The sequence below is a fragment of the Athene noctua genome, chromosome 13 (assembly GCF_965140245.1).
Source record: "Athene noctua chromosome 13, bAthNoc1.hap1.1, whole genome shotgun sequence".
NCBI lineage: Eukaryota > Metazoa > Chordata > Aves > Strigiformes > Strigidae > Athene > Athene noctua.
The window spans coordinates 22,986,345-23,013,764 of record NC_134049.1 but is presented as its reverse complement, the minus strand read 5'-3'; the positions used below and the strand labels follow the sequence as shown (position 1 = coordinate 23,013,764).

Sequence of the window (27,420 nt, the reverse complement as noted above, 5' to 3'; positions counted from 1 at the left end):
ATAAAGATCTGCCTGCTACAAATGGGATTAACTATAAAACCACGTCAGTACAGGCTCCACCTTTTCCTGCTGAGATGTGCCGGGCAGGAGTGCAAGTTAATCTGCTCTTATGGATCCTTCAACACTTTAAAATCCCCATTCAACAACCTCCTGGGGATTGAGAGAATATGATATATCTTCATGAAGATGCATTGAATACGTGTTTATAATTTCCATGCTAAAGCACTCAATTCTTGCGCCATTTGACTGCACTAAGGGTTATCAGGTGTGAGTGGTGACATGGTAATGGTTATGGAGCTGGATCATCCAGCACCATGTTCTTACGTGGTTGTTTTACTGATGTCCTGAACACTCTGCAGTGGGTCCGTTGTATCGGGGCAGCGGAGGATACAGGGAGCAAAGACGATGGCCAAGGCGTTGGCTGACATGCGATTGGTCTCTTCTTGGAGGGCAATCCTAACAAAATAGGGATTAAGATTGAAGTCAGAGGTAAAGGCACCTCCTCTACACCACTTCCACAGGGCCACGGAAGAATAGGAGACGACGTTCCTACAGTGCAATCTAGCTCTGCTAGCAAGCACGCTGCTCTGCCTTTGTCTTTGCTCTGCTTGATGGAGAAAGCCAAACCTGAAGACATCTCAGGTGTTCCCAAGACAGGCAAACAACTGGTATTTTCCACCCAAAAAACTTGTCCCTGCAGTGGTGAGAGGCACCATGGGCCTACAGGCACCAAGAGTGACCAGAGACTGTGGAGGTTGCTCATCAACACAAGCATCATTTGGAGAAACAGCTCTGGGTCCATCGCCTGGAAGACACGGTGGACCTGAAAGCTCTTCCTTTTCCCTTGCCCACCTGCTTTCAGTCTCAGCTATTTTGGTAGGAAGGATGCCTGAGCATCCTCCCCTTGCCTGTTGCCCAAAGCTGCCCTGGCCCAACATACCTCACCAGGTGGAAGATGAGACGCTCCAAGGTGCTGAGATGGGTGCGGGAGAGCTGGTCGATGACTGAATACACTCCCCGCACTGTCTCCTTCCTCTCCTGGAGGCCTGTGGAAAAAGCACCAGCATTTAGGGCAGCTTCTACTTCTTCCTCCTATTTAAAATGATACCTTCTTAATGCTTACTTACTTCTACTACTTAAAAGATGGATCTTCTGGCTAATGGTTTGGACTGAAATCTGCTGAACTGTGATGCAAATGTGTGCCATCACAGGCGAGACTGAATTGCTCATGGCTTTGCACAAAAACCCCCTTATAGCCAAAAAAACAGACTTTGAAGCCAGGTAAGTATAATTTGGCATAAGCAGCTGGTTTGGGCCCAAAGAGTAAATAAAAAGTTCAGCACTAAAAGTGGCCATCATTTTCCTCTGCCAAGGGAATAGGATAGTGAAGGAGACTCCTTACCCATCGCCCGCAGAAACTCCTCGTAGAGCTCAAAGGTCATGAGAGGGTTGGGCAGATCTCGGAGCCACTGTTTGAACACACTGGCGATGACGTGGATGTTATAGTCATCTAAATTCACATTATCAATGTCTGAGTTTGGCAGCAGATTGAAGTAAAAAGAAAACAAGAGGCAACGATCAATATGAAGCCATTAGTGATGCCAGAGGGTTGGACTAGATGACCTTTAAAGGTCCTTTCCAACCTAAACCATTTTATGATAAGGTATTCCTCTATGAGAGAAAATGTTCATGTGCCACCCCGAAACCACACTGTGTTTAATGGCAAGAAATCCAGCACCTGATGTCAGCTTCACATGTTAAAACTAAAGAAAAATGCATTTTCCAGGGATCTTAGTAATCTTAAGTAATCTTAGGTGGGGCCAGGATTTCTTTTCTTGCTGGCATCAATTTTTACAGTGTTAAGCAAGGCAGTGCTTTCCCTCAACTAGAATTAACTTTTCATTATTGCACCCAAAAAGGCATGAGTTGGTAACTTGAGCTTTGGTTGGAGATGCGAAGGCATCACTTGCATGGCCTACCGTTGGGGAAGGCAGGACTGCTCCCTGGTTTCGCCCCAGTGAAGCATCCCACCTCCCTCACATCCAACCTTGCTCTTGCAGAGATTTTTCTCCCTGTGGTGTGGTTTTCTTTTTTCTTTCATTCTTTTACCTGTATCAAGTCCTTGTCGCAGCTCCTTGATCTTGTTGGTGGACCCTGATTTTCTGTAAATGCCCTCTGTGTACAGCCCGTGCATTTCGATGTAGTTGATGAGCTTCTCCACCAGCACGGGCACTGCTCGCTCCTCACTGGTCAACCGGGAGAGCTCCACGCCGAACTGCCGAGACGAGAGTTCAGGATCATACTGAAGAGGAAAAGGAAAAAAAAAAGGGGTTAAAATCCTTTTAGGAACCAGTGCTGGTGCAGTGCTTGGATCCAATTGCTCTTCAGACTTCTTCAGCTGATCCAGGTGACGTGCAAGTTAGTCTAACGAATGAGGACAGGACAGCCAGTAATGTACATCTTGCAATGCTAAATCAGCCTCCGGATCAATTATGACCTGAAGTCATAAAATTTTGGATTTTCTTTCTTTAACCATCCCACTGTGGTTATATTCTCAGCCTGGCAGAGCCAACACAGCTGGGCATGGTCGTCCTCCACCTCATGCCCTTCTGGCACCATCTCCAGGGATAATTTCACTCCCCAAAAAGGATGCATGAAGCAGAACAGGTAAGTTTGAGTCTCAGGTACTTAGATCAACTTGCACCATTGGCAATGACAAAATGTCTGTGAAGAAGCATGATGCCAAAATAGAAGCATGAAAAAACCCATCTACGTCTGTCAGGAAAAAACATTCTGCTGGCGCAAACACTCACTGGAGATTTGATATCTAGCAAATTCAAATGTGATAAAAGTCCTCCTGCATGGAAGATTCTGGGTGGGAAAAGTAAAAAGACCCAGTAAAATTTTGACACAAATGCTTGGCCCTGGCAAAAGGAACATGAGATGGCACATGCTGCAACCCAGTCATCAGCATGACGGTGGTGACCATGACCCAGGACACAGCTCCCCTTATATCCACTTCTGCTTTTTTGTTTTTCCCACTCAATGTCAACCTTTCATCGATCTTCTCAACCTTATTCATTCATCACCTAATTCATCACCTGCTGTTCAACCAGCCTGCTTGGCTGCCAAAACCATCAGCAAATGTGATGCCACAAAACCAAGTAGCTCTAAGATGAGGACCGAGTGTGGGTGAAAGCAATTCTATGGCCATCGAGAGAGATGAGCTTGGCGTTTGCTCAAGTTCACAATAGATCTGGAGAAACAGATCCAGTCTGGGACAAGGCTAACGGTTACAAAATCAGCTGTATCCAGAAAATAAAGACCTCTTTCTCAAAGCATAATAGATGAATTGCTGAAAACAACCTTAAAAATGTTAACCCACCTAGCACAGACAAGCCAGAGGCTTCCTAGAGAAGGACCTCCAACTGCCCAAGCGGAAAGCTACCATGGAGAAACAATTAACTCGCTTCCCTGGGTACAGCACAAAAACTTCATTGTGCAGAGAAACCCCAAGAAATGAGAAGGCTCCAAGCATCTCTGAGCTTCTCTGAAAAAAAATAATCAGAGATCTCATTGAACTTCCCAGATTTTAGAGCAGAAACTCATGAGACTTACCCAGCTCTTGCAGAAATACTGCCAGAAAGGGAAATAGTGCAGCAAAAATACTATATATATTCAAAATACAATTATATTAAAAACATATATATATCTCCAATGTATATATTCTGCTTATTTCTTGGGAAAAATGTAATCATGCAGCTTTACAGAGGCTATGTATTATAGAGGCTGTTCTTCCTCAAGAAGCTTCCCAGGGAGCTGATAAAGCTTTGCAGATGTTATTATCCTGGCTTGTTTTGGGCAAAAAAGAAACTATTTAAAAGAAAAACACCAAATCCTGATGATTCCCTGTTAGTCGGGGTGAACTGCTGCATTCACTCACTGTCCTCCATACCCTTAAACCCAGCAAACAATATTTAATTCCCCTCTAAGTAGGATGGTGAGTGCTTGAGCATCCTCTACCCACCCTTCCTTGCTCAGCTGTAATGCTGCTGCTGTTTGGGAAATGCACCATGAGCCTGAGCAGGGACCAGCAGGGTTAAGAATAACCTTTATTTCTAAGAATAACCCCTACATTTAAGAATAACCCCACATTTCCAAGTCCTTAAAAACTATAAAATGAGGCTGCTTTCTATTATTCTGTGTGGTTACAAGGCAGGGAACATCACTGCGACATCTGCTGCATGACCAGGCAGATATATAGTGATGCATCACTGTGTTACCCAAAATACATGCAAACACTGAAGCACTGGTTGGAGACAGCTCCAGGGATCTCTGGTCCAAGCTCCTTCTCAAAAGAGAGCTATTTCCAGCATTATATCAAGTTCTGTGCCTGCAAACATTTTTTTTATAGAAGTTTGGGATCACCACCTGAAAGGTTTTTAATGAAAGAAAAAAACCCCACCACATTTACCTTTTTGGAGCACTTGGTCGTGGTTTTAAGACAGCACTTCTTGTGACAAGCATATTTACATACTGCAACAAAGAAAACCAGTATTTAACAATCCAGTAAGTCAGATCACTGGAGAAATATGAATTAAGTAGCTCCTCTCAGGACTAGCACGTCAAAACCATGTTGAATTTGCAGTTTCCAGGGGCCAAGTTTATATTAGGTCCACTCAAACAGAAAAAAAACGAAGCCTTTTATTTTAAAGGTCCCATATTTAAGTCCCTGAAGCATTAAAAAAAAACCCTGATAGATTAACTTGGAAAATAATCCATAAGTCACACTGAGCCATCAGACATGAATACCCTCTAAGAGGTTCAAAATAGCACCTAATCTGTAGTATTCCTGCACCGGATATCAGCCTGAAATACTCCAGGGTTTAACTTAAAACCTAATCAAAGAAACGTTGGAAAAAACCAAAGTGATGGATCAACCTTTCCTATCAGTCCTCCTCCATTTTCCTGATCTTCCCAAAAATTCATGTGCCTGGAGGTCTAACAGGCTCAGCCAAATGAATTCACCACGGTCATGAGACCCACAGGCTTCCTACGGGCTGAAGCCACAGGGCATGGTTGCCATACCCAATTTACCATCCTTCTTAACACCTACACGGTTTGACTATACGGGATGACCATATGGCCTCATGGGACAAGATATGTCTCTCACAAAGCTCTCACACAAAAACCAAACTGTACCACAAGGACTGGAAAGGCTGCTGGGATGGAATTACTAGTTGAATTTAGAAACCCATCCCAAAAGCTCTTCTAATGTTAAAAAACCCAGTTATTTGAGAGTGGGGTTGCAGGAAACAGCAGCAAACAGCTTTCAAAATCCAAAACCTCATCACTGGGATACGAGCACATGAAAAAAGACCGAAGAGAGCATGCTTACATTTACAAACAGAAGCTCTGTCCATTATCCAGATCAAGGAGGAACAATATTCACAGTAGGTGGGGATGCTGTACTGGGTCGCCTTAAAAATGTGTCCATTGTGCTCTTCCACCTGCAACAACAGAAGTTGGGTGGTGAGAAAAAGTAAATGGGTGCTTAGTCTGCTGCAAAATGGAGAGATGAACAGCTCTCCAACTTTAAGGTGTTATTTGCTTTTATTTGCTATTTTTGTTTCCTTTTCAGACCAGTAAGCCCACAGGCAACCCAAACAGACATCCAGCCTGTATGAGAACCAAACCATCACGCAAGCAGGTTAGAAACTGTGTGTGACTGAGTTGGTTGGTCAACTTATCCATGTTAAGAAGGTCTTGTATGCATCCATGGCCCCTTGTTGCTCTGCACCTGCATCCTTCCTAGTACTATCATACTGGTTATGAAAAAAGGAGATGGAATCTCCTACATCTCTGATGTTAGAGAGGTAAACCACACACTGTAAGTTTATGCAGAAACCCAGAACAACACTTCCTGCTTCGCTCTTAGTTCTTCTATAATAACCCTTGACATTATGTTTACAGTCTTGACTGATCTGGGACGTGATTCTTGATCAAGCAAACCAAATCCACCTTGTCCATCTTTCCAGCATGTTCTTTCAAGGCTGCAAGTTCATAACAGTGTGATGTTCAGATCTCAGGTCTCTTATTGCTTTGTCATCCTGGCCACAAGAACATTAATTATTTAATGCGAAGGCACAGAGTGCTCAACTCACCACATCTGTTTCTTTTTTTCTTCTCTTTTTTCGTTCTGTTTTTGGCACCTGGTATTAGAAAGAGATTTAAGTGTATTTATGGGCAATTTCCCCATGTAAAGCGTACCAAGGGCTCATATCTAACGTTGCCTACTGCTTTCCAGCCCCATCCTCTGGTGCACCTGCAGCCTCAGGAGAGTCATTCTAGAAAACTCTCCTGTGGATCACCCTGTTTTCATAAATCTCCTGGACAACTGTCCTCATCTTCATCTCAGAGTTGAGATTAGCTGCTGCTCTAACTCCAAGTCCAGCATCAGTGACCTAAAGCTCTCCCACCTCATGCAAGACACCCAAGGAAAACATGGCACAGCACTGCAGCCAGACCCGATGCTCAGCCTGCTCCAAATAAAACCTTCCTGGAGAGGAGGCTGGGAAGGACTCGGAGCAGAAGAGCCAGAAGGTAGGATATTTGTACAATAAACTCCATCTCCCAAGCCCAGCCTGAGACCCTGTGGTTGTCCTCGCAGACATTATGGAACAGAAAGCAAGGCGATCAGATTTGTGAAAGGTACACTGCAAGCTCTGACTGCTCTAAAAACTGTACCTAGACCCTGAGGACAGCCACTGCCCATTCTCCTGCAACCCAACTGATGTGAATTATGTGGTCACTTCGGAAGAGTTTAAGAGACTAGGAAACCTTGTATCTCTTTTGTTTTCCCTCAAAGATTGAATAAAACCCCAAAAGCTAAAAACAAGGCACCAGGAACTGCCTTTCCAACCATCCACAGATGGCTGCAGCTTTGCCCTGAAGACAACATCTACACATTGGCATTGGCCAAGGCCCAGCTCAGCCCAGATGTCAACTGGGGTTTGCTGAGCCCAGTGAAACACAGCCAATGAATCATGCCTTGCATGGCTTATGTTGTCCACCTTAGCTTAAATCTGAGGAGAATATAACAGGGGTTGCCATGTGTCTACAGAGAGCACAACCCCATGGAAAGATAGTTCACAAATCTTCAAGGGGCTTAAGAAAAGTGTCAACTACCTTCACTGCGGTGTAGTCCAGCGGTTTGTACTCTATCATATATTCATCCAGGAAGACTTTGAAGGTATTGACCCAGACTTTAACTGGAGACTCACTCCAGTCTCTCTGCTCAAGCCTCATGGTCTTCTCCAGAATCTGCTCGAATAAGGCATAGAGGTCCTTATAGCGGATGCTTTTCCCATCATCCATCTTTTAAGGAAACAGAAGCAAAGAGAAAAGCAATTTTTATACACCCCAGACTGCCTTTTATGCTCCAATTATTTCAGCCTGACTGGCTTCCAACTGCTCAGGGAAAGTCCAGATATGATTAAAAGAAGGAAAAAAGCACCATCTAATAGAGAGTTGTTTCATGACCTTTGGTGGGGTGGCTTCTCAGTGTGCAGAGCAGGAGAATGTTAAGTCTTAGAGGGAACTTTTCATACAATCTTGGCAATAAAATAGCTTTTTTTGATCACTGTGATCATAAACTGTAACAATCATTGCTCAGATTCAGAAGTAGCAGAAGAGCAGAGCTCTGTGTTGCTCAGACGTCTCCACCACTCGCAAATGTAATAAAGGTTTTCAGGCACTTTGGGTGGCAAATAGTTTACTGACTTTCTGTCATCTCCTATTTGACTGGGAGCACGCCGTAACAAGGAGATCAGAAATCACCACTCAATGTATATTGAGAGCCGGCTAATGAGGAAGAGTTGGTCCAAATTTACAGCTCATGAGACTAAATACAAAGGAAGAGCATCCATCCTTTGGGATGAGCTGACCAGGAATGGAAGGCTCAGCAATGTGTCCACCACCAGGAGAACCCAGAGCTTCTCCTTTCTCCTGGAGGTGGAAGTTCTCACCTGTCATCTGGTCACTTACCGCCAATGCTGAGGAGTAAAAGCTGAAGATGTTTTGTCGGAATTCCTTCAGCGCTTTCTTGAACACGACATCCACCAGCGTGTCCTTCTTGCTGTCCTCGTTATCCAGTTCATTCATCTGGGAAACCAAAGGGGTTTATGCACCCATGCCACTTTTGCTGCAGCAGAGCACTGTGTGATATGAAGCAGCACTTACAAGCAGCTGCTCCACCATGGGCAGATGATGTTTCTTCTGCATGGAAACTAGAAATATGAGGATTTCCCCGCAGCCTTCAACTTCTGCCCTCCTAGGTCACCTATTTCTGCTGACACCAGGGGCAGCTCAAAGAAATGGAAGCACTGAAGTTGCTGTGCTCATGCAGAAGGACTGCACAGTCCACGCACAGCGTGCCCATCTTGTCTCCCAGGCCTGCCCTGGTGCATGCTGTGCACCCTTAGATGAATTATTAGTATTGCTACTGCTGCCCCCAGGATAATTTTGACTTTGTTGCCTCTGCTCTTCGAGCTCTCTGATGATTTAGCTGGAGCAGTGAGGACAGGAGTTACCTTTTTCAGGAGAAACTCATCCATGCTCTTCAAGTCGCTAGCGCTGGTTATGATCTGCAGCGAGTCGTTCTGCCACTGCACGGGCTCCAGAGCCACGCTGCTGATCTTGACGCTGCGCTTGCGTTTCACTTTGGGAGAAGGCTCCTTGTTCTCCTTAAACTCCCGCCGGTAGATACCGGACAGCTCAGGACTCCGTGGGGGGGTCAGGTGGTGAGGACCCAACTCTACGTGTAATAATTAAAAAGGGGGAAAGAGATTGAAGAGCAGATGAAAAAATAATTTTGCCAGTAAAACAGGGAGATGGGCATCAGAATAAACCTGTGAAGGAGAAAAACACTGTGTGGTACTCATAGGAAGATTAAATTTCACTTCTCCTTTGATTATTTCCTCTGTGAAGAGGGAAAACATCTATCCATGTCCAGATGGCTGCTGGAAGGATTAGTGACACGGAATTTCTTGAGACCTGTTTTGGATCCCACTCTAACCTACTTGCCACTGGTTTGGGTTGACGCCATCCATGCATTCAAGAGACATGAACCACCATGGACGTTCAATTTGTGCAGCTTCCCAACCCGTTTTCTCACAGCAGCCTCAGCGAGACCACACTATCATACACAATCCTCCCACTTACACATACCTTAACCCTATGGATAAGCCCAGCTTTCCTCGGTTCTATGTCTTTACCCAAGCACCTATATATTGGGCTATGCTTGGCTGTGGTGTAAAGCCAGATTTATACTAGCTTTTCCCTCTGCCATGACAGCAAATGCAATTTCTCAGCTCCATACAAGACCGGCAGCATGCCACCCCACCACTTACCTTCACCAAGCTGCAGGCCAGAAATCACCTCCCTGCCGGGGGTTTCCTGCTCTGCGTACAGCTCCAGCAGCTCAGACTGGGTAGCAAGCTTCTCCCGTGGGGTCTTCTTTTCCCCCTGCTTTCCCTTCACCCAGAACCTCATCTTGGCTCGCTGAGGCCTGGAAATAAGTTGTGGAAAGAGGAACCACCTTAACTAGGAAAATGTCCTTCTACTCAAAACTACCCTGAATCTCCTGGACCTTCATGGTGTTTGAGGGGGAGTTAAATCCACACTGCTTCTACCAGGGAAACCGGGCTACTTGTCCTCAGGGAAGGCAAGAAACTCATCAAGTTTCATGCATGCAGTTGGGTGGTTTGGGGTGGGAAGTCTGGCCCATGTTGTCAAAACTTTATTGCAATATGAGCAGGACTCCTAATTGGGCATGTCCACAGTCACGTAGGAAAGCTGGGACAAGTAACTCATGTGCTGGCTTTGGCTGGTGGAGCTCCAGAGGAGCTGGGCTGGTTCGGCAAGGTGATGACAACAAGAAGGACATGGGAGGGACTCATATTCCATCTCCAGTCATGTTTCCTACCTCCCGTCTGGAGCCAGGCTCTTCTGTGCGGCCGCCAGCTTCCCAATCTCTCCCTGAGACATGGTTTTGTGCAGTTTCATTTGGCCTTCCCCAGAGGTGAATCGCTGCACTGTCTGTAACAATTCCAAGCATGGAGCATTTAAAAATGAAACAGCTCTTGGGATGCCAGCTGATTTTTTTTTTCCCCTAGCAAAAATTAGATATATCTTCTGTTATCTCTTTATTTCTATCTGCCTACAAGTAAAAACCTACAGTCTTGTTGAGCTAGCTACAACTAGATATATATTGTAAAAACAACTGGAAAGGAAAGGCATTTCCCTTGCTCCAACTCTACACTGAGGTCCAACCTTCTTCCCCCTTGAGCAACCAATGATGAAAATCGGTGTGCACCAAGCCACAGGTCCTCCTCATTCAGCCTGCATAACTGCTCCACCATCTTGGTCTGGGCAGCCCAGCTCTCCCTCCCAAAGAGCCACGATGAAGTGATCTGTGGTGTTCCTGGCACCAAATGAACTTTCAGCCACATGGATCTGTCCCAGCAGAGCTTCCTCCTCCAACTCTTGTTGAGAACTTTACAGAAAAGAAAACTGAAGTCTGTGCCAAGGACATGTCAGAATAAACCCTTTATAAATAAGAGATTTTTTAGCTTTAATACAAAGGATCTCTGCTTTTGCCACTATTTAAAACACCCTGGGAACATTGTTAAGGGTGAAACGAACTCCCAGTAATTCAAACTAACAGGATTCTGCGAAATAGCCCAGAAATAGTCTTGCTGTATTTAAGATAAAATAGCAATTTTTGTTCTTTTTCCCAATTGCAGCTGTGATTTTGGAGTTGGACTCCTGAAGGAGAGACTTTCAGTATGAGGAAAGCAGGGAATCAGGTTGTATGGAAGGATTCAGGAGACGAAAGTTAAACATCTCCTGTAGCTTTCCCACCACCTAAACGTCTCAGCTGAACACACTGTGGTTTGAAGCTCTTATTTTTCCTCTATTAAAAATATTTAAAATAAAATTATATAAAATATGGGCTTCAGGGGAGTCACATTTACCATATTTACTCTTCTCCAATGTTTTATTTTTCAATCCTGGACTAACCTCTCTAACAGCCAGGAGATGGCAGCACATAAGGCAGAATTGCCACTGGGAAAGACAGAAACTGCCTAAACCATCAAAGGGTTTATTTCTTGTTCCTGTCGTTCGTACATTTAGGTGATGATTACACATAAATTGCAGATGGATACTGGGAAAAAAAACCAACCTCAAACCCCATAAAAGTGTTTTCCATCCACCCAAACTTACTACTTGCTTTTAAAAAAGACCTATTAAAATATTTGGTCCGTGATATAGTTTTGTTCTTGAGTAATTTCAACCTTTTAATCACTTCCAGTCCTTTGTTTGTTTTTTCTAAAAATCATTTTATGGGAACATTTACTCCCTTTTTTTCTGTTTTAAAGCCATTTAAAGCATATTGGTACGTGCTGACCATGGCAGGCAGGCCAATGGGGTTGTCAGAGCAATGCAGAGGTTGCTCTATGGGACACCACATACACTTTCTTTTTTAAAATATATATATCATATCTACTGCACAAGCAATTCCAGTGTACAGATTTTGCAGCAGAGCAAAGCAAGTGAAACCCTGGCTCATGAAGAAGACTGAGTCAAAAGCATTTCTAATGTCCTTTTTAGACAAAACTGGAAGAAGGATATTCTACCATTATTATCACCACCTCTCTGCTCTGCCCCAATTCTTGATCTACTACCATTCAACATCTCCTCTGCTTTCACAGCAACCTCTCCAGTTTTTAAAAGTAAGGACTAAAAGGCATTTTTGGCACAAGATCCTTCTGTTTGAGGGACTCCTCCAAGAAGCTCCAAAGGGGAAGGTCCTTGTCTGGATGGGAAACCTTCCCAGATGTCAAGATGAGCCTCTGCACCAGAAAATCCTCTGCCAGGGAACACCACAAAGCATCACGTGTGGGCAAATGGCAACAGCTGGGGTTCTGGAGTTGTCTCCTGGATGAAGAGGGGACCAAATATTTTTCCTGTATTTCACCCACCCATGCTGTCAAGAGATAACCATGGCCAAATGACTGGTCCCAGCAGGCAGCAGTGCTGCGTGCTGCATTGAAGAGCTTCCTGAAGTGCAATGCTTCCTCTGAATGGCTTAGATCAAGAGTTCTTCCTTCATTACTGGCTCTTCAGGTGTACTTAGGATCAGCTGGTGGCAGATACTTGGACTGATGCTTGTCAATTCATGGCTATAATACAGATGTTGGAACAAAATGACCTCTTTGTTACCCGGGTCTGTCTGTTTAAGAGCCTCTGCTGAAGGAGGGTGTATTCAGAAGGTATTTCTGGTGTTGTTTGTCTAACCAAGGCTTTCCATGTATCTGCTGCAGGAAAGCTCTCCCAGCTTAGAAGCAAAACTGACCACAACCAGGAACTATTCCTCCCACTTGTATTTGTCTTTCCACAAGGTAGGCTAATCCTTGGCTATTCGCTAGCCAAAAGAATCAAGTGACCTTTGAAGGCTTGGTCTTGTCAGGAAGCTCTTTAGCCTTAAAGGCACCTTGGAGTCAACTGTACCTTCAGCAGCCACCTTATACGCTGGTGCACCTTGAGTTTCAGCTATTGCTGAAGATGCTCTTGATCTTTGTTGCTCTAGGATACCCCTGACTTAGGTCAGGAGCATTGTTTTCTGGTGGACCTGACCTCTACTTACTAGCTGGCGACACACGATCATTGACTTGACAGTCAAGAAACCAAACAGGCAGGTTCACACCAGTGCAGCTGGTGAGTCATCACAAGGTCGCACGTGATCTCTCTTTTGTCTATCCAGCAGCCCTTGGCTGCTGAGCAGCACATCAAAAGAGGCTTTTTTGGAAAGTCATGGCTGGGGTCAGGAGCGTTATGAATAAGCTATTCACTAGCATGGAAACCAGCTTGCACATGGTGGCTGCCTGACTCGTCTTCATGTGAACATCACAAGACACAACGGATGTGTCTGCATAGACATCAACCTACTTGAGTTTGTACCCAAACCAATATGCACCAGTATTGCTCTATCATAGGCTACTCCATCGTCTGCATCATCCAGCCAGGCTCTGCTAATAAATATGAATAAGCAGTCCCTAAATTTTATTACTTGTGGCAATCCTGACCCAGAAAAGCCACAAGCCAAACGGCTGGTCCCAAACCTGTAATACAGAATACAGATGGAAACACTGTACACATTGTCAGGACACACAGACGTAGGGTATCACTGAGCACACGACGTCATGGGTAGCATTTGCTAGAAAGCAGAACTCAGCTGCACAAGGGGTGAAAGTGCTGACCACCAGTTAGAGCTAGTGATGGAGAGCAGAGAAGAGATACAGGAGAGACTAGAGACAGTTGGCACCTACTACTACTAGCATGCAGTGAGAGCTGTTAAACCAGGTGAGCAGAGTCCTGAGAAGCACTTCTAAAGAGTGGAATGAGCCAGGTCCCTCCCAAGGATGGAGCTTGTCAAGCACCAGCCCAGTACCATCCGGTAGCATCCCAATAGGAAAGATTTCTACGGCTAAAATACCCCTAATGCTTTGTAAAGAAGGTAGCCTCCAGGAACACAGCATGGCATGCCAGGTATGGTGCAGCCCCTCGCTCAGGGCTTTTGCCAGGCTATGTAAAAATACTACATTTAACTACATAAAATTCTCCCTTTCCTGATCTACAAGGAGGGAGATGCGTGAAGATGGAGCCAAGCAATCTCAGTTAATAGAGCCCTGTCTTTCAATCAGGATTCAAGTATTCCTGGCTCAAAACCCTTGGAAATTTATCAAGAGCAACCTTAAAAATTAATGGAATTTGTAAATCTCTACCTTAGCATCCAGCGAGGAAATTATCCTGGGAAAAATTTATCCTTTATAATATAAGCTGCTAACAGAAAAGTCACGAAAAGCCCTCCTTGGCCATCTGTCTTTCTTGGAAAAGCAGATTTTAGGATCGTGTGAAGCATTTGCTGGACTCACAGCAACACTATAGCACAAAATAAATCACTGACTTCAGCTTTCATGCTTTTCTTTGGTTTGATACTCAGCTCCACATCCAGGACCGTAGCTGGAGGAGAAGAGCAAGGCAGATCTACTCAACGCTCTACCTGAACTCTTACACAGGAGACAATTCCTGGTGTTTATCCACACTTCTACAAGAACATCTCCACCACCTCAAGAAAAAAATATGATTGGGTGAGAAGCTGTTGGCCTTTTCCCTCCTGAAACCTCTCAGTTTGTGATTTTCCAAAAGCAGCTTATTGGGTTAGGAGATTAAGCCTGAGATGCAAATGCTCTGCAGCACAGGCTCACATAGCATGGTGCTGCAGCCCCTGGACCTGCCAAGGGACACCAGTTACTGTGCTTGAAAAAGCCACTAAGGTCATTTAAAAAAAAAAAAATCCTCACTATTTCACTCTCACTATATTTTTATTACCCAATTTACATGCTTTTGCTTTCTCTGCCATCTGCCAGCATTGCTCTGATAATTGAGGATTGAATAATGATCGGATGTTGTGGATAAGAATACAAAATCAAAAGTAATAGAAAGTGCAAGGTTTATACCATTTTCTTTGTTGTTTGTTGCTTTTTGCACAATATTAGCTCTGATCTTTTCTATGGATGTGTGTAGATAATTTTTAGAGCAAAAAGGTCCTAGGGGAACTTTGCTATTTGGATTAAAAACCAAAAAAAATAGGTAGCTGTGCAATACGAGTTGCAGGGCTCCAGGAAAGCTATGGAAACTGTAGTTGATATCGAATCAAGCCAGAAAACATCTCCCTGGCCAAGAAATACAAATGATTTCCCTATTTCGCATCAGTTTCTGCTGTGTTCGCTGAATTTACCCATCTACAGCATCCACGGAAGTGGGAGAAGCAGTGGTGGTGGGGATCAGTGCAGCTAAGGTTAGCAAAGAAAGGCTCCCGCAGCTCCGCTCGCTCCCTTGTTTCATTTCTCCCAGCACATTGGAAAAAATTACCATTTCGGAGTCACTGTAACAGGCCTGCCCCAGCCGGGCTGCAGGCACTGCCTCGGGATGAGGAGGTTGGTCAGAGGAGAGAAGGAACTCAAAATTGCCATCGTAATCATCTTCCTCCGTATCCCCCTCCCCATCAGCAAAAGTACCTCTAGTCAAGAAATCGGATCGCGTCCGCGCCATGCGGGCTTTCTTTTTATGGGTCGGTCTGGGAACCTGCTTGACCAAATGATAAAACAAAACAAAACAAAACGTTTTTTAAAATAAAAAGGAGATTCTACCGATGTTTGGCATCATAGCGTAGCTCAAGTACAGCCTTAAGATATCTGAGTGACGTTGCACTCCATGAAGGGGACACAATATTATATCTAGTGCAAAAAAAAGGACCGGGAAAAACAAAAACCATGACAGCACAGTGAAATGGACAATCATGGATGTTACTCAAAAGTACGTTAAACCAAAGCAAGACGTGTTGGACAGTGTTTGCCATCAGGACCACAAGATCCTTTTTATCCAGAGCTGCTCCAAATTAATGTTGCAGGGGCTTTTTATTTTTAAGAGAAAGTATGAAGGTTGCTGTACCGTGATATCCCCCTTCCCTACGTCTAGCAGCCCTTGTACTTTACAGTTCACTACTTTGAAGCTTTTGAGGGAAAACTGGCAGAATAAGGGGTTTTCCCCCTCCCTTGTTCAATTAAAAGAGAAAATAAGCAAGCCACAACTTACCTCTCCTCTGCCAGACCCCGGCATCTTAAATGGCTTCCTAGCTAGTTCACCCTTGGAAAGGCATTGATGGTTTGCTTCTCTGCTGAAACACAACAGAACAGAGATGTTTCATCTTCTCCTAAAAGCCTTCACACTCTGCCAGCCCAGCTCACAGGAGCATACGAGTGCACTGCCCAAGCAGTCAGAACCAAATTGCAAGTTTGAGTTCATGGGGTTTCAGAACTGGAGTCTTCAGGATTTGTGTTAGTAACAAAGGACAAGAAGGTACAAAGCTGTGCTTGCCAACTCTACCTGTCACAGTGGTTGTGGATGGTACCTTCTAACTTCTGGTTTCTCAAATGTGATCGTTTTATTGCAGAATAAAAAGTAAAACACAGGTATTTCTCTTATTTTCTTTCCCTGTTGCTTGTTCTGTGCATGAATCAGGAAAAGAAATGGAAAGAAATTTTCGGGGGGGAAGACTATTCTCAAATACCCACTTCCAAACCAGTTCTCCAGGACCTCTTGCAGATTTTCATACGTACTGGTTCAGAAGGAAAGCATCCTCACTTCGCACCTAACATAGCATTAAAAAATACACCCACTTAAGTTGCTTTTTGCTCAGCTCACTCTTTCTACCATCACTTCCAAATAAAACCCTCACCACACCCATGCACGAGGGATTCCACCGGTTCTATCAGAGGGTCAAAGGGCTGGTTTTTTATTGATTTCTCCTTTTCCCCAACACTTGTGTCTGGACTTAGTTAAAGAACCTGTACAAATTAAACAGGAATCTCCTCCCATCACAACAGCACATAAACCACAAGACTACTACACTTGGAGGTACCTTGAGTTATCAACAGCAAACATTCATTCATAGCTTTTGTCTTGGAAAGGGTGCAGCAGGATTTGGGAGGGTGTTATGTCCTTTTTGAGCTAAATGGCCAAAACTTCTCCAAAATTAAGCAAGGCAGCTTAAGCAACACAATAGAGTGGGAGCAAATGTTGTCCCAAGGTGCAGTCTCTAGACCCTATACCCATCATTTAAGCAATGCAGCAGAGCTGAAGAACTGCTAAGCTCATTACACATGTAGTTATGCATGTAAGGGATACGCTGTCAAAAGTGTGTTTGCATCCTAAACTCTCTCAGGACAGCTGCTTGTTTTTTCATCTACAGTGGTAAGACTGTCTGAATGGCTTTGCTGGCTGTGTTAATTATATAGTAAAATATAAAAGAAAAAAAATATTAAAAATGTATATAAAAGAAATATATATATAAATATAAAAGAAAAATGCTGAAATTTTCTGCCTTATCTAGTAATTTCTACCCTGACCACCCAAAAATCCTAAGAACTTTTTCTTCATCCTTTACCTTGAGAAATAAACTCCTATCACCATCCATCTAGGGTAAATGAAAGCAGTGTTGACCCTCTTTATTAACTCCCTTCACCTGCTGATGTCCATGATTATCTCCCATGCTTTACATAATGCCCATCACATAAGAGACCGAGAAGTCTTATTTCCAGTTCTTTTTCCTTTCCCTCTGATCTCCGTCTGCTCATTGTTAGAAGATCAAGAAACCTGTCTTTGTTTCACTAGGGGTCTTGTACAGTCTCAGGAAACAACATTCTGGACCATTTGTATAAAGCCTACGGAGCATTTGTAAAACTCCTACAGAGAAAGCACACCATTTTTTTACTCACTGGAGGCCGAAGGGATTGTCTTTCGGTGTGAAGAACATAGAACTTGCCCTCGTCTCCTCAGTGGCCTGGTTGGACATCCGGGGTTGTCGGAGACGCTCTGTCCTTGAGAAGTGGCTGCCTGGGAGCTCCCTGGGGTCCAGAGCTGGTCTGGAATGGCACCGGGATTCCAGCACCGATCCCAACTGACCTTCTCTTCGCTCCATGAACATGCTGACAGGTCTGTCTTTGGGGGCACTGTGGGCCGGAGAGCTTCCCCTGGTCCCAACGGTGAGACCTTTAATGTCAACCGATGAGCTTGGAGTCACACCTGTGGTGGGGCCATGCTCCCCTCTGCTCTGGGGGTGCAGGATGAGGACTGACTGAGGCCGGCTGTCTGCTTTTTTGGTTGGTTTGAGGGAGGGGTCCTTCATTCTGCTCTGCTCAGCCCTCTGCAAAGCCTCCACCTTCCCCTGCTGCTCAAAGGCCTTGCGTTGTCTCTCCAGAATTTCCTTCTGCTGACGGATCTGCTCCATCATCTCCCTCTCATTTTGCAGCTGAAGCTGCTTTTGCCGTTCCTCCTTCTCCACATTGAGCTTTTCCAGTCTCTTGATGACTGAGTCTGGAGAATGGCCCTGTGTCGCAGTCACCGTCCCACGCTCCTCTCTCTTGGTAGAGGACTTCTCTTCCTCCACTCCCAAAGCTCTGCCCTGGTCTGGCTCAGAGTCCTTCCTGACCTCAGAGAAAGTAACCGTCCTCTCCTCCCTTTCCACTGCTTTGTTCCTCAGGTTATTCTCCACCAGCTTCACCTTCATGTTGTCTTGTGGTGGAATGTAGAAAGTAGGTAGGTTGCTGGAAAGGAAGGTTTCTCTTGGATGTGCCTCATAGATAACATTCTGGGGGTCACAGATCACGTGCTCCTTCATGGTGAGGTTATCAGGTAGCTCTGAGTCTGAAGGCATCCTTCTGCAAGCAGGTAAATTGCTGTTCACATCTGCCCCACAGAAAGACTTCTCCTGCACATGAGCCTGGGGACTGCAAGGCAAAGAGTCAGTGGAAAATGACTGTACATCTTGCTCATCTAAAACTAAGGAAACAAGTTTATTACTTGGGGTATCTTCACAGCTTAACATCTCAAAGCTCCCTTGAGAGCTTTCACTCTCTGGGGTTCCCTGAGGGGAATGAAGTGCCTCAGATACAAGCTCAGTGGACCACCGCCGCTCTTCTGAAGGTGACAGCCCGCCCGTGGACCGGACCTTGAGCAGCTCCAAGCTAAATTTTGCCTGTTCCAGTTCACGCATCCTCCGGCTTTCTCTTTTTGCACGAACCACTTTTTTCTGGTTGAGATCCTCCAGTGACTTGGGTCTCTCTCTCACAGTGACCTCCTCTTCGGTGTCCATCCCGCTCTGGCTACTGGCTCTCTCGTGCCTTTTGTACAATAAATTTGCAGAAGCATCCACTGGGTCCATGTGATTCACCCGATTATTTTCCATCAGCAATTTATGTTCTTCTATAGCTCTCACTCGCTCTTCAAATGAGCTGTCCTCCCACTTTGATGGGTCGGAGCCCTTAATTTCCAAGGCATCATCTGCCTCCAGTCCATTCTCTTCTCTCACTGACAGGCCGTTCTCCAGCTGCATCTCTTTTAATCGCTGCTCTTTCAAAGCTCTAAACCTGCAAGAAAGCAGAAAACAAGCATATTGTACCTCCGTGCCCACTTATGTGCCTTCAAGGCACCTCACCACTGCTGGCACCTCACGCAACCCTCCTTGCACATCTGGTGCAAGGCAAAGCAAGTGCACATTCAGTTTTCAACCTTCTCCTCTCAGCCCATCTCTCCTACTCAAGGATGCCCCCATGCACCTGATGTGTTCCTCTCATGCTGATGGCAGCAGCTCCAGCCTCCATCCCTGGTGTAGCTCCTTTGTAAGCTGATGGAGCCAGAAAAGCTTAACCCACTGCACCCCCTTGGCTTCTCCATCTTCACCCTGCTGCCTGGGCTGCCTCTGGTACAGATAGCAGGGACTTGCACCCCATGCCAAGAGTTCTTTGCAGCTCCCAAGTCTTCCACCCTATGTCAGGGTGCTCTACACCTTGCAGGCATTGAGATTCACCTCTGTGCATTCACCTCTGGAGAATGAACCAAGACTTGCCCTGTGGTCAGCAAGACAAGGCATGGCTGGAAACCCTCTCCCCTTTGCAGCAGCTGGCTCCAGTATCTCCTGTCCCTGCAAGACAGTGCAGCAACCAGATTGGTGAGGCAATCTGAGTTAAAAATAGTCTACTTAAACTGGCGCTGCTGCCAAGGGGAAAAAAAACCCTTGCAAGTATTTATGGCTTCAGCTTTCCACTGCCTACGTGCTCCAACCTGAAATAGGCTCAGCTTATTCTAAGAGTAGAACACGCAGCTAAATAAACTCCTTTGTTAGAAAGCATGGACAAATGAAGGATCAGGGCAGGTCAGGACAGGGTCATGGATCCTACAAAGGGACACCATCCTCTGTAAGTCACTGCAGTCCGAGCAGTGCTCAAATGCACATCAACCACCTCCCTGCCCAGTGAGCATGATCAGAAGATATTTTTTTTAACCGAGGCAAATGGCATTACCTTTGTCGTGCCAAGTATCCTCTGCATGCTGCTTGCAAGCAGATGACTTTGCTTCGTCTGGCTGCGTATGACCGCTTTGCACAGTGTCCTCGCCAGGCTGCTTGGATGCTGGTGGCCGCGCTGTGCCGTCGCTTGGCATGCTCCCGCCAGCAGCTCTGGATGAGATGGGCTGCAAACTGCATCTGCAGGAACCTCCGCCTCTCCGTGAAGCCACGCCAGTGTGTCTGGAGAATGATGGCAGCTTTGCCGAGGACAAGAGGGTCCGGGGATGGTTTGCCTTGCTTTCGGCTCCGGTAACTACGCCAAAATCTCTGTAAAAACAGCACGCAGTTCCTTGTAACGGGTGTTGTGTGGGGATGGGAGAGTCCCTGCCTTCAGGCAACCTTTCCAGCTCTGTCTTCCCATTTCCCAACTTATTATGGCACTAGGAATCAAATTCTGATTGTAAGCTCCTTCCTTGGAGAGGGGACCTGATTTTACCATCAGCTGTATCTGTAGGATTCATGGATTGTAATTTGCAATGAAATCAGGCACCATCACCTACCTGTATGATCACTGCAGCTTGCCTTAAGCTCAGGAACTGCCTCCTGCAGAGCATGCTGCGGAACCAGCGCTGGAGCAGCGTGATCCGGCGCAGCACCTCCTGATGGAGCAGGTCCTGCAGAAGCTGCCGCTCCCGCTCCTTCACGAAAACCTGGCCAAAAAAACCCCAAAAACGCTAGTACGGAAAGTTTCCAAGACCACAAGACAAATGATTTAATCCTCTTGGTTTCTGTGTCCTGGATGCCCAAAGAAAGTTCAGCAGCTGATTTTAGCTAAGCAATCTCTAACAGGTTCCTGCAGTCTCACTTACAGCCTGCGGCTGCCCAAGCTCTGTAATTCAGAGCTTCTGTGTCTTTCAGGGGAAGCAAAATGGTAGCTATCATATCAAGCTGTGTCTACACACAGACATGGTATTTTCCAGGTTGCCTCATTACAGTCAGACCTGTGACTTGGTTAACACAAAACAACAATGTTCCTTACTATTTTGTGTTAGTAATATTCAAAGCTTCATTTAAGCCATTGGCTTCTGGCAAACAGAAGAAAATTAGTTTCATTAATTAAAAACATACATAAAGATGTTAATTTATCATTACAGAAATGCAGGCAAATGTTATATCTGTATCTTAAACATAAGTCAGAGCTGAGGATAAATGTTTACCATTGTTCTTCCCACTTGGTAATTGTCTGGATCGAGTTTTATTTTATGGAAGAAATCATGGATATTGTGCTTAGACGGGCTGATTCCTTGTGGCAGAAGCACATGGAAATGGCTCACAAAATCCTGAGAAGGAAAAAAAGAAACACCAAGATTTGGTTAGATGGGTCCCACTGTGCCCCTTTCTTCCATAAATAATAGATTTGCTCCACTGGCCACATGAAATGGGAACGTTGAGTGAGCAGGAGGACAGATAGCATTTTATGGACTGAGGAACACCAAGTTGCGTCCACCATTTGTGGTTTGATGGGAAACACATCAAAGCAGGGACCCAGCAACGTTCAAATGTCTTTCAGTGTGGGAGAAGAGGTTCTGCAGAACCCATGAGGTCATCTCAAGCTAAAAATGCTCTAAATCCTCAGCAGGGACCACTATGGAAGGAGGTTACCAGCATCTGCAAGGCATCTCTGAGATGCTCCATTGGTTACTGCTGTGAGGGCTCAAAGAGCAGAGAAGGTGTGAGAGGAGAGATCCTCCATGGTAAGGTTGAGATCCATGCTCATGGCAAAAACAAACGAAAAAAAGGAGCAGTTTTCCTTTTCTATACAGCTGTTGCTGGACACGACATCTGACCCAAAGCAGCTGACAGTAGGAAACAAATCAGCATCAGCAAAGCATGAAAGGACTGACATGTGTTCAAAACCTGACAAACACACTGAAAAAAAGAAAACAGGAAAAGCTGGATAACTCCTGAGTGGTTCAGAGGATGCCAGTCACCCTCCCCGTGGAATGCAGCCAGCACTGACATGACGGGGTGAACGCCATTCCCAGGTGATTCCAAAACATGCAGAAGAGCATGTGCAAATCGGAGATTTTTTTTTTCCCAAAAAGCGAGTCCACGTTACAAAAAATATACTTATTTTGTTCAAAACCCATGATGTTATCTGCAGAGGGTCTTGTAGCCTTCACCTAGGTCTAGATCAACTTGCTAGAAATCAGCAGCAGAGCAGAGGACCGCTTCATGCCAGACACCAGCTCCTTACATCCACTGCTCTCATGTGCTATGAATTTAATTCATTACCTTGTTGAAAAAATGAGCTAGCAACATTCAGACAACTCTGATAATGATGCTCAAGTGGCAAAAGATGGAAGAAGTTTTACTCAACCTGGAAGGAGTATTTGCAGCTGTATCCCGACTGGCGAATGCGAACGGTCTCCAGCATCCCCGTGTAGCGCAGCTGTCTGAGCACCAGGCTGTCGTTGAACCGCAGGGGCAACTGGAAGGGGAACAACAGGCCAACGATGAGCAAATATTTCCTTTCACTGAAGCTTTTAAGTGTGCGGATGGGTAAACTGATTCATCAGATGTAGCACATCTGCATGACATGCATGCTGGCAACAGTGCTAGGGGCGGGAGAGAATGCAGGTCCTTAGGAACTATACTGAATCCTCTTTGCTTCCAAGCAGCCATCAGATGGAGACTTTCAAACAGCTAACTAGATGTATAGAGCAATAATGAAGGTTTTTTGGAGCCCCCAAACTGAATAAGACATGCTAAAGGCACAGCTAATGGGTAAAGATTGTGAGCAGCTAAATAATGTCCTTGGCATAAAGCTCATCTTTAAATGTCTGGATAAAACTTGAAAGGATTAACCCACAAGAAAACATCACTACTGCAACCTTCATTTTAAACTGAGGGTCCTTAGCCCAGAAGACAAATGGTTAAAGTCAAATTCAAGAAATGTGATGCATCACTGAGTCAGCTTGAATAATATAACCTATTCTAAAAGTATCTGCTTTTACCTATAAAAGCTTTATTTTAAAGAAGCTTTAGGGCTCAGTGAACAGGAAGGGCTCAGAAGCAGAAGTGAATCCACGTCTCCGTAAATCTCTATTATGGGTGGCAGGAGCTTCAAAGGAGTCAAATTCATTTATTAAAACCAACACATTTTTCATATAAATTAAACCCATATATTCTTCATATATGTGTTCCTAGAATTACAAGAAGAGCCAGTGCAGTTTATCAACAGCAACAGCCAAGTGATAACGTCCATGCTTCCCATTGCTCACACACAACTGTCTTCTAAATCCAACTCAATTTGGGGCTTTCTTTTATTTTTAACCCCCTGTATAAATTTATAAAATATCTCCAAGATGATTTTTAGCAGCACCACTTTCACGGGATGGGATCTACCTTTTCAGCATTGGATCGAATGCACTTGACAAAATAAGGTTCTGCTTGGCCAAGGGTCTCCATCAGCTTGTTGAGCGATGCCTGCAACAGAGAAGACATCTCTAGTTAAAAAATGGAGAAAAGACCTCGATGAATAATGAAAATACAAGCTCTTAAATCAGAACACAAAAAAAATTGAATAAATGATCAGTAAACCAAGAAGATGGGAAATTGTTCCCCAAAATGAATGTTTCAGCCCACGCAACCTATCTGGTTTTATCTCTGCATCCAACAAATTAGCTAGAGATAAATATAATTCTGGGTTGTATTTTGAGATCCCCAGTTTAACCTTTTCACATCAGCTATTGGAGCTCAAAGTCACATCCTGCTCTGCACCAACAAGCCTCTTCTAGATGTGAGTGGGAGCTCCAAAACAAGGATTTACACCTTGCACCAAACAATCACCAATCTTCTTTAAAAACAAATAAAATTTTCCTTTATCAAAAGTGACTCCATGCAGCATTTATTCCTGATTTTTAATTGTCCAAACTTTATTGCTGGCCTAAAAATGACTTTTCTTATTGACAGTTTTGCAAAGGGAAGATCTGGAATTTGCAATGATTTTTGAAGCCTGTGAACCCTAAATAGGTTGTTTTTAGAGGAGAATGGCTTCAGTACTGGCATATTCTTGGCCATATTCCTCTGCTGAAATGCACAGTTGTGATCACTGAGAACTGAGGGTTTTCCAGGTTCCCATTTTATATTTCCCCTTATTTCCACATCATTATTAAAAGTCTAGCCCCTAAAAATGAATTTATATTGGCATCGTTGCTATGCCCCACTGCTCCATCGGGACATCATGCTGAGTTATTCCTCCACCTCACAAATCTTTGACTCTTTTGCAACGAAGTACAAGCTCTTTGAACAAAAACATACTGAAAATCAGAGCGTGCTGAGTCAGTCTGCAGCTGGCTGGGCTCCTCGGCTGCATTTTTTTTTTTTGCTGTGCCCTATAAATGCTTTGAGTATCTCTAATTGCTGAAGCACATTACTGACATGGTATTAGTAACGTGCTCCAGAGTTGATTAATTCTGATTTTAATAGCATTTAAAATTCAGTTGTGTAAAAGATATTCTGTTGCGTATTTACTATAAACAGAGCTATAAATTTTTGAATATATGTGTTAATAAAACAGCGTGATAGAAAAGAGCATTTTGCCTACAGATCTGCTTGCAGGAAGCCTTTTCTTCTCCTTCTGATCATTTTAAAGACATCTTTTTGAGAAGCCTTTCATGTTTAGAAAACTTTATCTACATCCAGGATCTGGGGAAGAGTAAGGGATAGATCCCATGCACGTGTGATGCAGCTGCATTATGTGTGTGTTAACTGCATGCAGATGTCACCGTTGTTCCCATCCCAGGAAGCAGGAGGAACTCCGTGACGTGGCAGACCTCCACTGGCATGCTCCTGGTTTTCTTAAAAGTAGACTGAAATAACTCTTTTTTTTTACAAAAAACCCCACACGCTTATTAGGAGATACCAATCATCAGTGACGCCACAGCATCCCACTGTGCCCCGCACCAGGCTGGTGGGAGGGAAGGGGGGGACACGGTCACATGGGATGTGACCCCTTTGCCAAAGACCCCTGCTGAAAGCCCAGTAAGCAAAGCACTCCTGGCACTAGAATTTGTGGAAACGGGGTCATACTGCAACTGCCAGCCCCACAGGAAGGGTATTCCCGTTTCATCAGTTGCCAGCGACGTCCAGCGCATGGCACGGCAGATGGTTCAGACACCCTCTGCCATCTGGCGTGAGCTTTGGTCATCGGGAATCCGTAAGGGACACATGAGGTCCCTGGATTAACCCTGTGCCCTGCTCCTTTGTCCCTCTGCCAGCAAAATTTTCCAGCCACCCGCTCTTTCACCACCTCTACTCGGTCTTTCAAGGCGCAATGAATCATTTCAGCACCGCTCTGTGGCATCCAGAGCAGCATCATTTTCTCTAGGGTACCACCTGCATGCAGGATAGATGGGGAGGCTATGAATTGCTGTGCTGCAGTTTAGGTACCAGCAGTCTAGTTTTCAACTGTGAAAGCCATCGTTGCTTACAGCATCCTCTAATACAGCTGTTTCGCCTATAGATTACCATAAGTGTAGGCATGGTTAAAATCAGTAGGAGACAGAGCAGCTGCAAGCCCAGTGTTCAGGCATTAGCCACAAGGCAGCATTTATCAGCAACAACCCCCCGAAACCCCGTGATAGGAAACATTTGTATTTCCTGACTGTGACCCAGTTCCATGGGCTGCAATTTTATTAGCCTGCTCTTGATAAAAAAGTGATCTCACTGGCTTGCACCAGGCTGCTCTCTCTTGAAAACGCTTCTCTCTTACAAGTGTTAAATGGAATTAGGGCTGGAGTACCCAGCATTTGTCTAAGAGGAGAAGCAGACAGTCATACCAGAACTGCCTCTGACTTAAATATGTTTTTATTTATTTAAATAAAAAAAGCTTGTGTTGTAGGCACAGCTCCTAGATTGTCAGATCATCACTAGGGAACATCAGAAAGCACAAGGAAATGGGTAGTTGAATGATTTGCTTTGCTACAGAGGGGCAGGGAGGAAACCTTCATGACTTTTAGTGGTCTTTTATTTGTATGCACTGTAAAAATATATATAAAAATCTCAATCACGCACCCTGAGGCTTTTCAGAGTTTCGTTTGAAGGATGAATAAGTTTCAGGAAGGCATTTCACTCCAAGACATCCCTGTTTCAACGCCCCTGGGGTATTGTATGAATTAAACCTCAGCAGAAGTGCATTTTAACCAGCATACCAGACCAGACTAAGCGTAATATATATGGATATACAGATGTGCATTCTGCAAATTATATATCCATAGATTTATATATGTGTGTGCATATATATATTTAATTACTTAATCTTACCCAGCTCTACACACAGCAACTTACTAAAGACCCACATCTTAAAAAAACCCAACAAACCACAACCAAAATGACAAGTCAAAACCAAGCCAGACTTGCTTAGAAACCAATTTTTAACTGAAAAGCTGCTTTCTAATATTACCACCTGCTTGTGCACGTGTCTTGTAGCAGTTTCCAAGCCCTGATGCACATATTGGAGGATTATTTTCACTGCAGCTCTTCCTAGGGTTGGCTGGCTGGCACACAGTGCTGACAACACAACAAATGCTGTATTGATCCCTTCTCTGAATTCCTCTGCCTGCCTGGGGATAATGCAGCAATATTTTGACCTTTCCGCCCCTATTAAAATTCACATTCTGGCTGGCTTGAAAACAGATTGAATTTCAGATGCTGAATGCAAGTAAAAAGACTGTAAAAATGACATTTTGGGATTTTGTGTGGTTTCTGGATTCAGCAGAGAAAGTGCCATGGTGCGATGGCTTGGAAAGCGAAGTACAAGAGGACCAAGATGCACCAACTTCTCTGCTCGGCAGCTCACCCTCACATCCCATCTTGCTCCACTGCTCTACAATATCCACCATCGCTCTTGTTTCTCTCCATTTACACCATTTAGATATCTGCAAGGTGTCTCCCAGCTTACCCAAGCCACGTCCTCAGCTAAATTCATGTCCTAAATAGTGGTGAGGATGGGACAGGACTGTGCCGGTAAGTGTCCTCCTAGGCACCCTGGGGACCCAGAGCGGGTATGTGCTTTTAATTCACCTCTCTGTATCAAAGGCAAAGGATTACCTGGAACTGGGCACTGATGCTGGGCGGTTTTTTCTTCTTATGGAGGTGGAGGAGAGATTTGGTAATGCGGTCGTGCAGCGTCAGGTTGGTTAGGTGCTTGAGGGACTTCACATCCAGCATGTGCTGTGGAAAGAGAGACTCCCTTTATTCTTGATAAATACAAGAATAACTGGATCTTATCATCATGCTATCTGCTACATCTCTCTTTATGCCCTCTGCAGGGCTTCCTTAGGTGGCCACCCTACTTAATCACAATGGGAAACACCAAGGCATGGCTTGAGATGTCGTTCTTCTCTATTGGCCAGAGCCAGATCCCCAGACCACATTCCTCAGAGCTC

At 44.7% G+C, this 27,420-nt stretch overlaps 1 protein-coding gene across 9 annotated transcripts in view; it reads right to left on the bottom strand.

The window, feature by feature from the left end:
• The window catches only part of MYO9A (myosin IXA), a 186,964-nt gene that overhangs the window by 7,145 nt on the left and 152,399 nt on the right, over window positions 1-27,420 (bottom strand). For 4 of the 9 annotated variants that reach the window (XM_074917624.1, XM_074917623.1, XM_074917628.1 and 1 more), the window contains 21 exons: window positions 27,083-27,205; window positions 23,378-23,458; window positions 22,350-22,460; window positions 21,187-21,309; window positions 20,530-20,679; window positions 19,986-20,296; window positions 17,403-19,052; window positions 15,721-15,802; window positions 14,998-15,213; window positions 9,986-10,098; window positions 9,411-9,568; window positions 8,592-8,815; window positions 8,047-8,163; window positions 7,189-7,377; window positions 6,165-6,212; window positions 5,399-5,510; window positions 4,475-4,536; window positions 2,110-2,302; window positions 1,403-1,531; window positions 941-1,046; window positions 325-456 (listed from right to left, as the gene is read on the bottom strand). In XM_074917624.1, the coding sequence (XP_074773725.1) occupies window positions 325-456; window positions 941-1,046; window positions 1,403-1,531; window positions 2,110-2,302; window positions 4,475-4,536; window positions 5,399-5,510; window positions 6,165-6,212; window positions 7,189-7,377; window positions 8,047-8,163; window positions 8,592-8,815; window positions 9,411-9,568; window positions 9,986-10,098; window positions 14,998-15,213; window positions 15,721-15,802; window positions 17,403-19,052; window positions 19,986-20,296; window positions 20,530-20,679; window positions 21,187-21,309; window positions 22,350-22,460; window positions 23,378-23,458; window positions 27,083-27,205 (4,430 nt within the window). The remainder of the gene's footprint in view (window positions 1-324; window positions 457-940; window positions 1,047-1,402; window positions 1,532-2,109; window positions 2,303-4,474; window positions 4,537-5,398; window positions 5,511-6,164; window positions 6,213-7,188; window positions 7,378-8,046; window positions 8,164-8,591; window positions 8,816-9,410; window positions 9,569-9,985; window positions 10,099-14,997; window positions 15,214-15,720; window positions 15,803-17,402; window positions 19,053-19,985; window positions 20,297-20,529; window positions 20,680-21,186; window positions 21,310-22,349; window positions 22,461-23,377; window positions 23,459-27,082; window positions 27,206-27,420) is intronic. The other 5 variants (XM_074917626.1, XM_074917625.1, XM_074917627.1 and 2 more) reach the window with 5 other exon arrangements.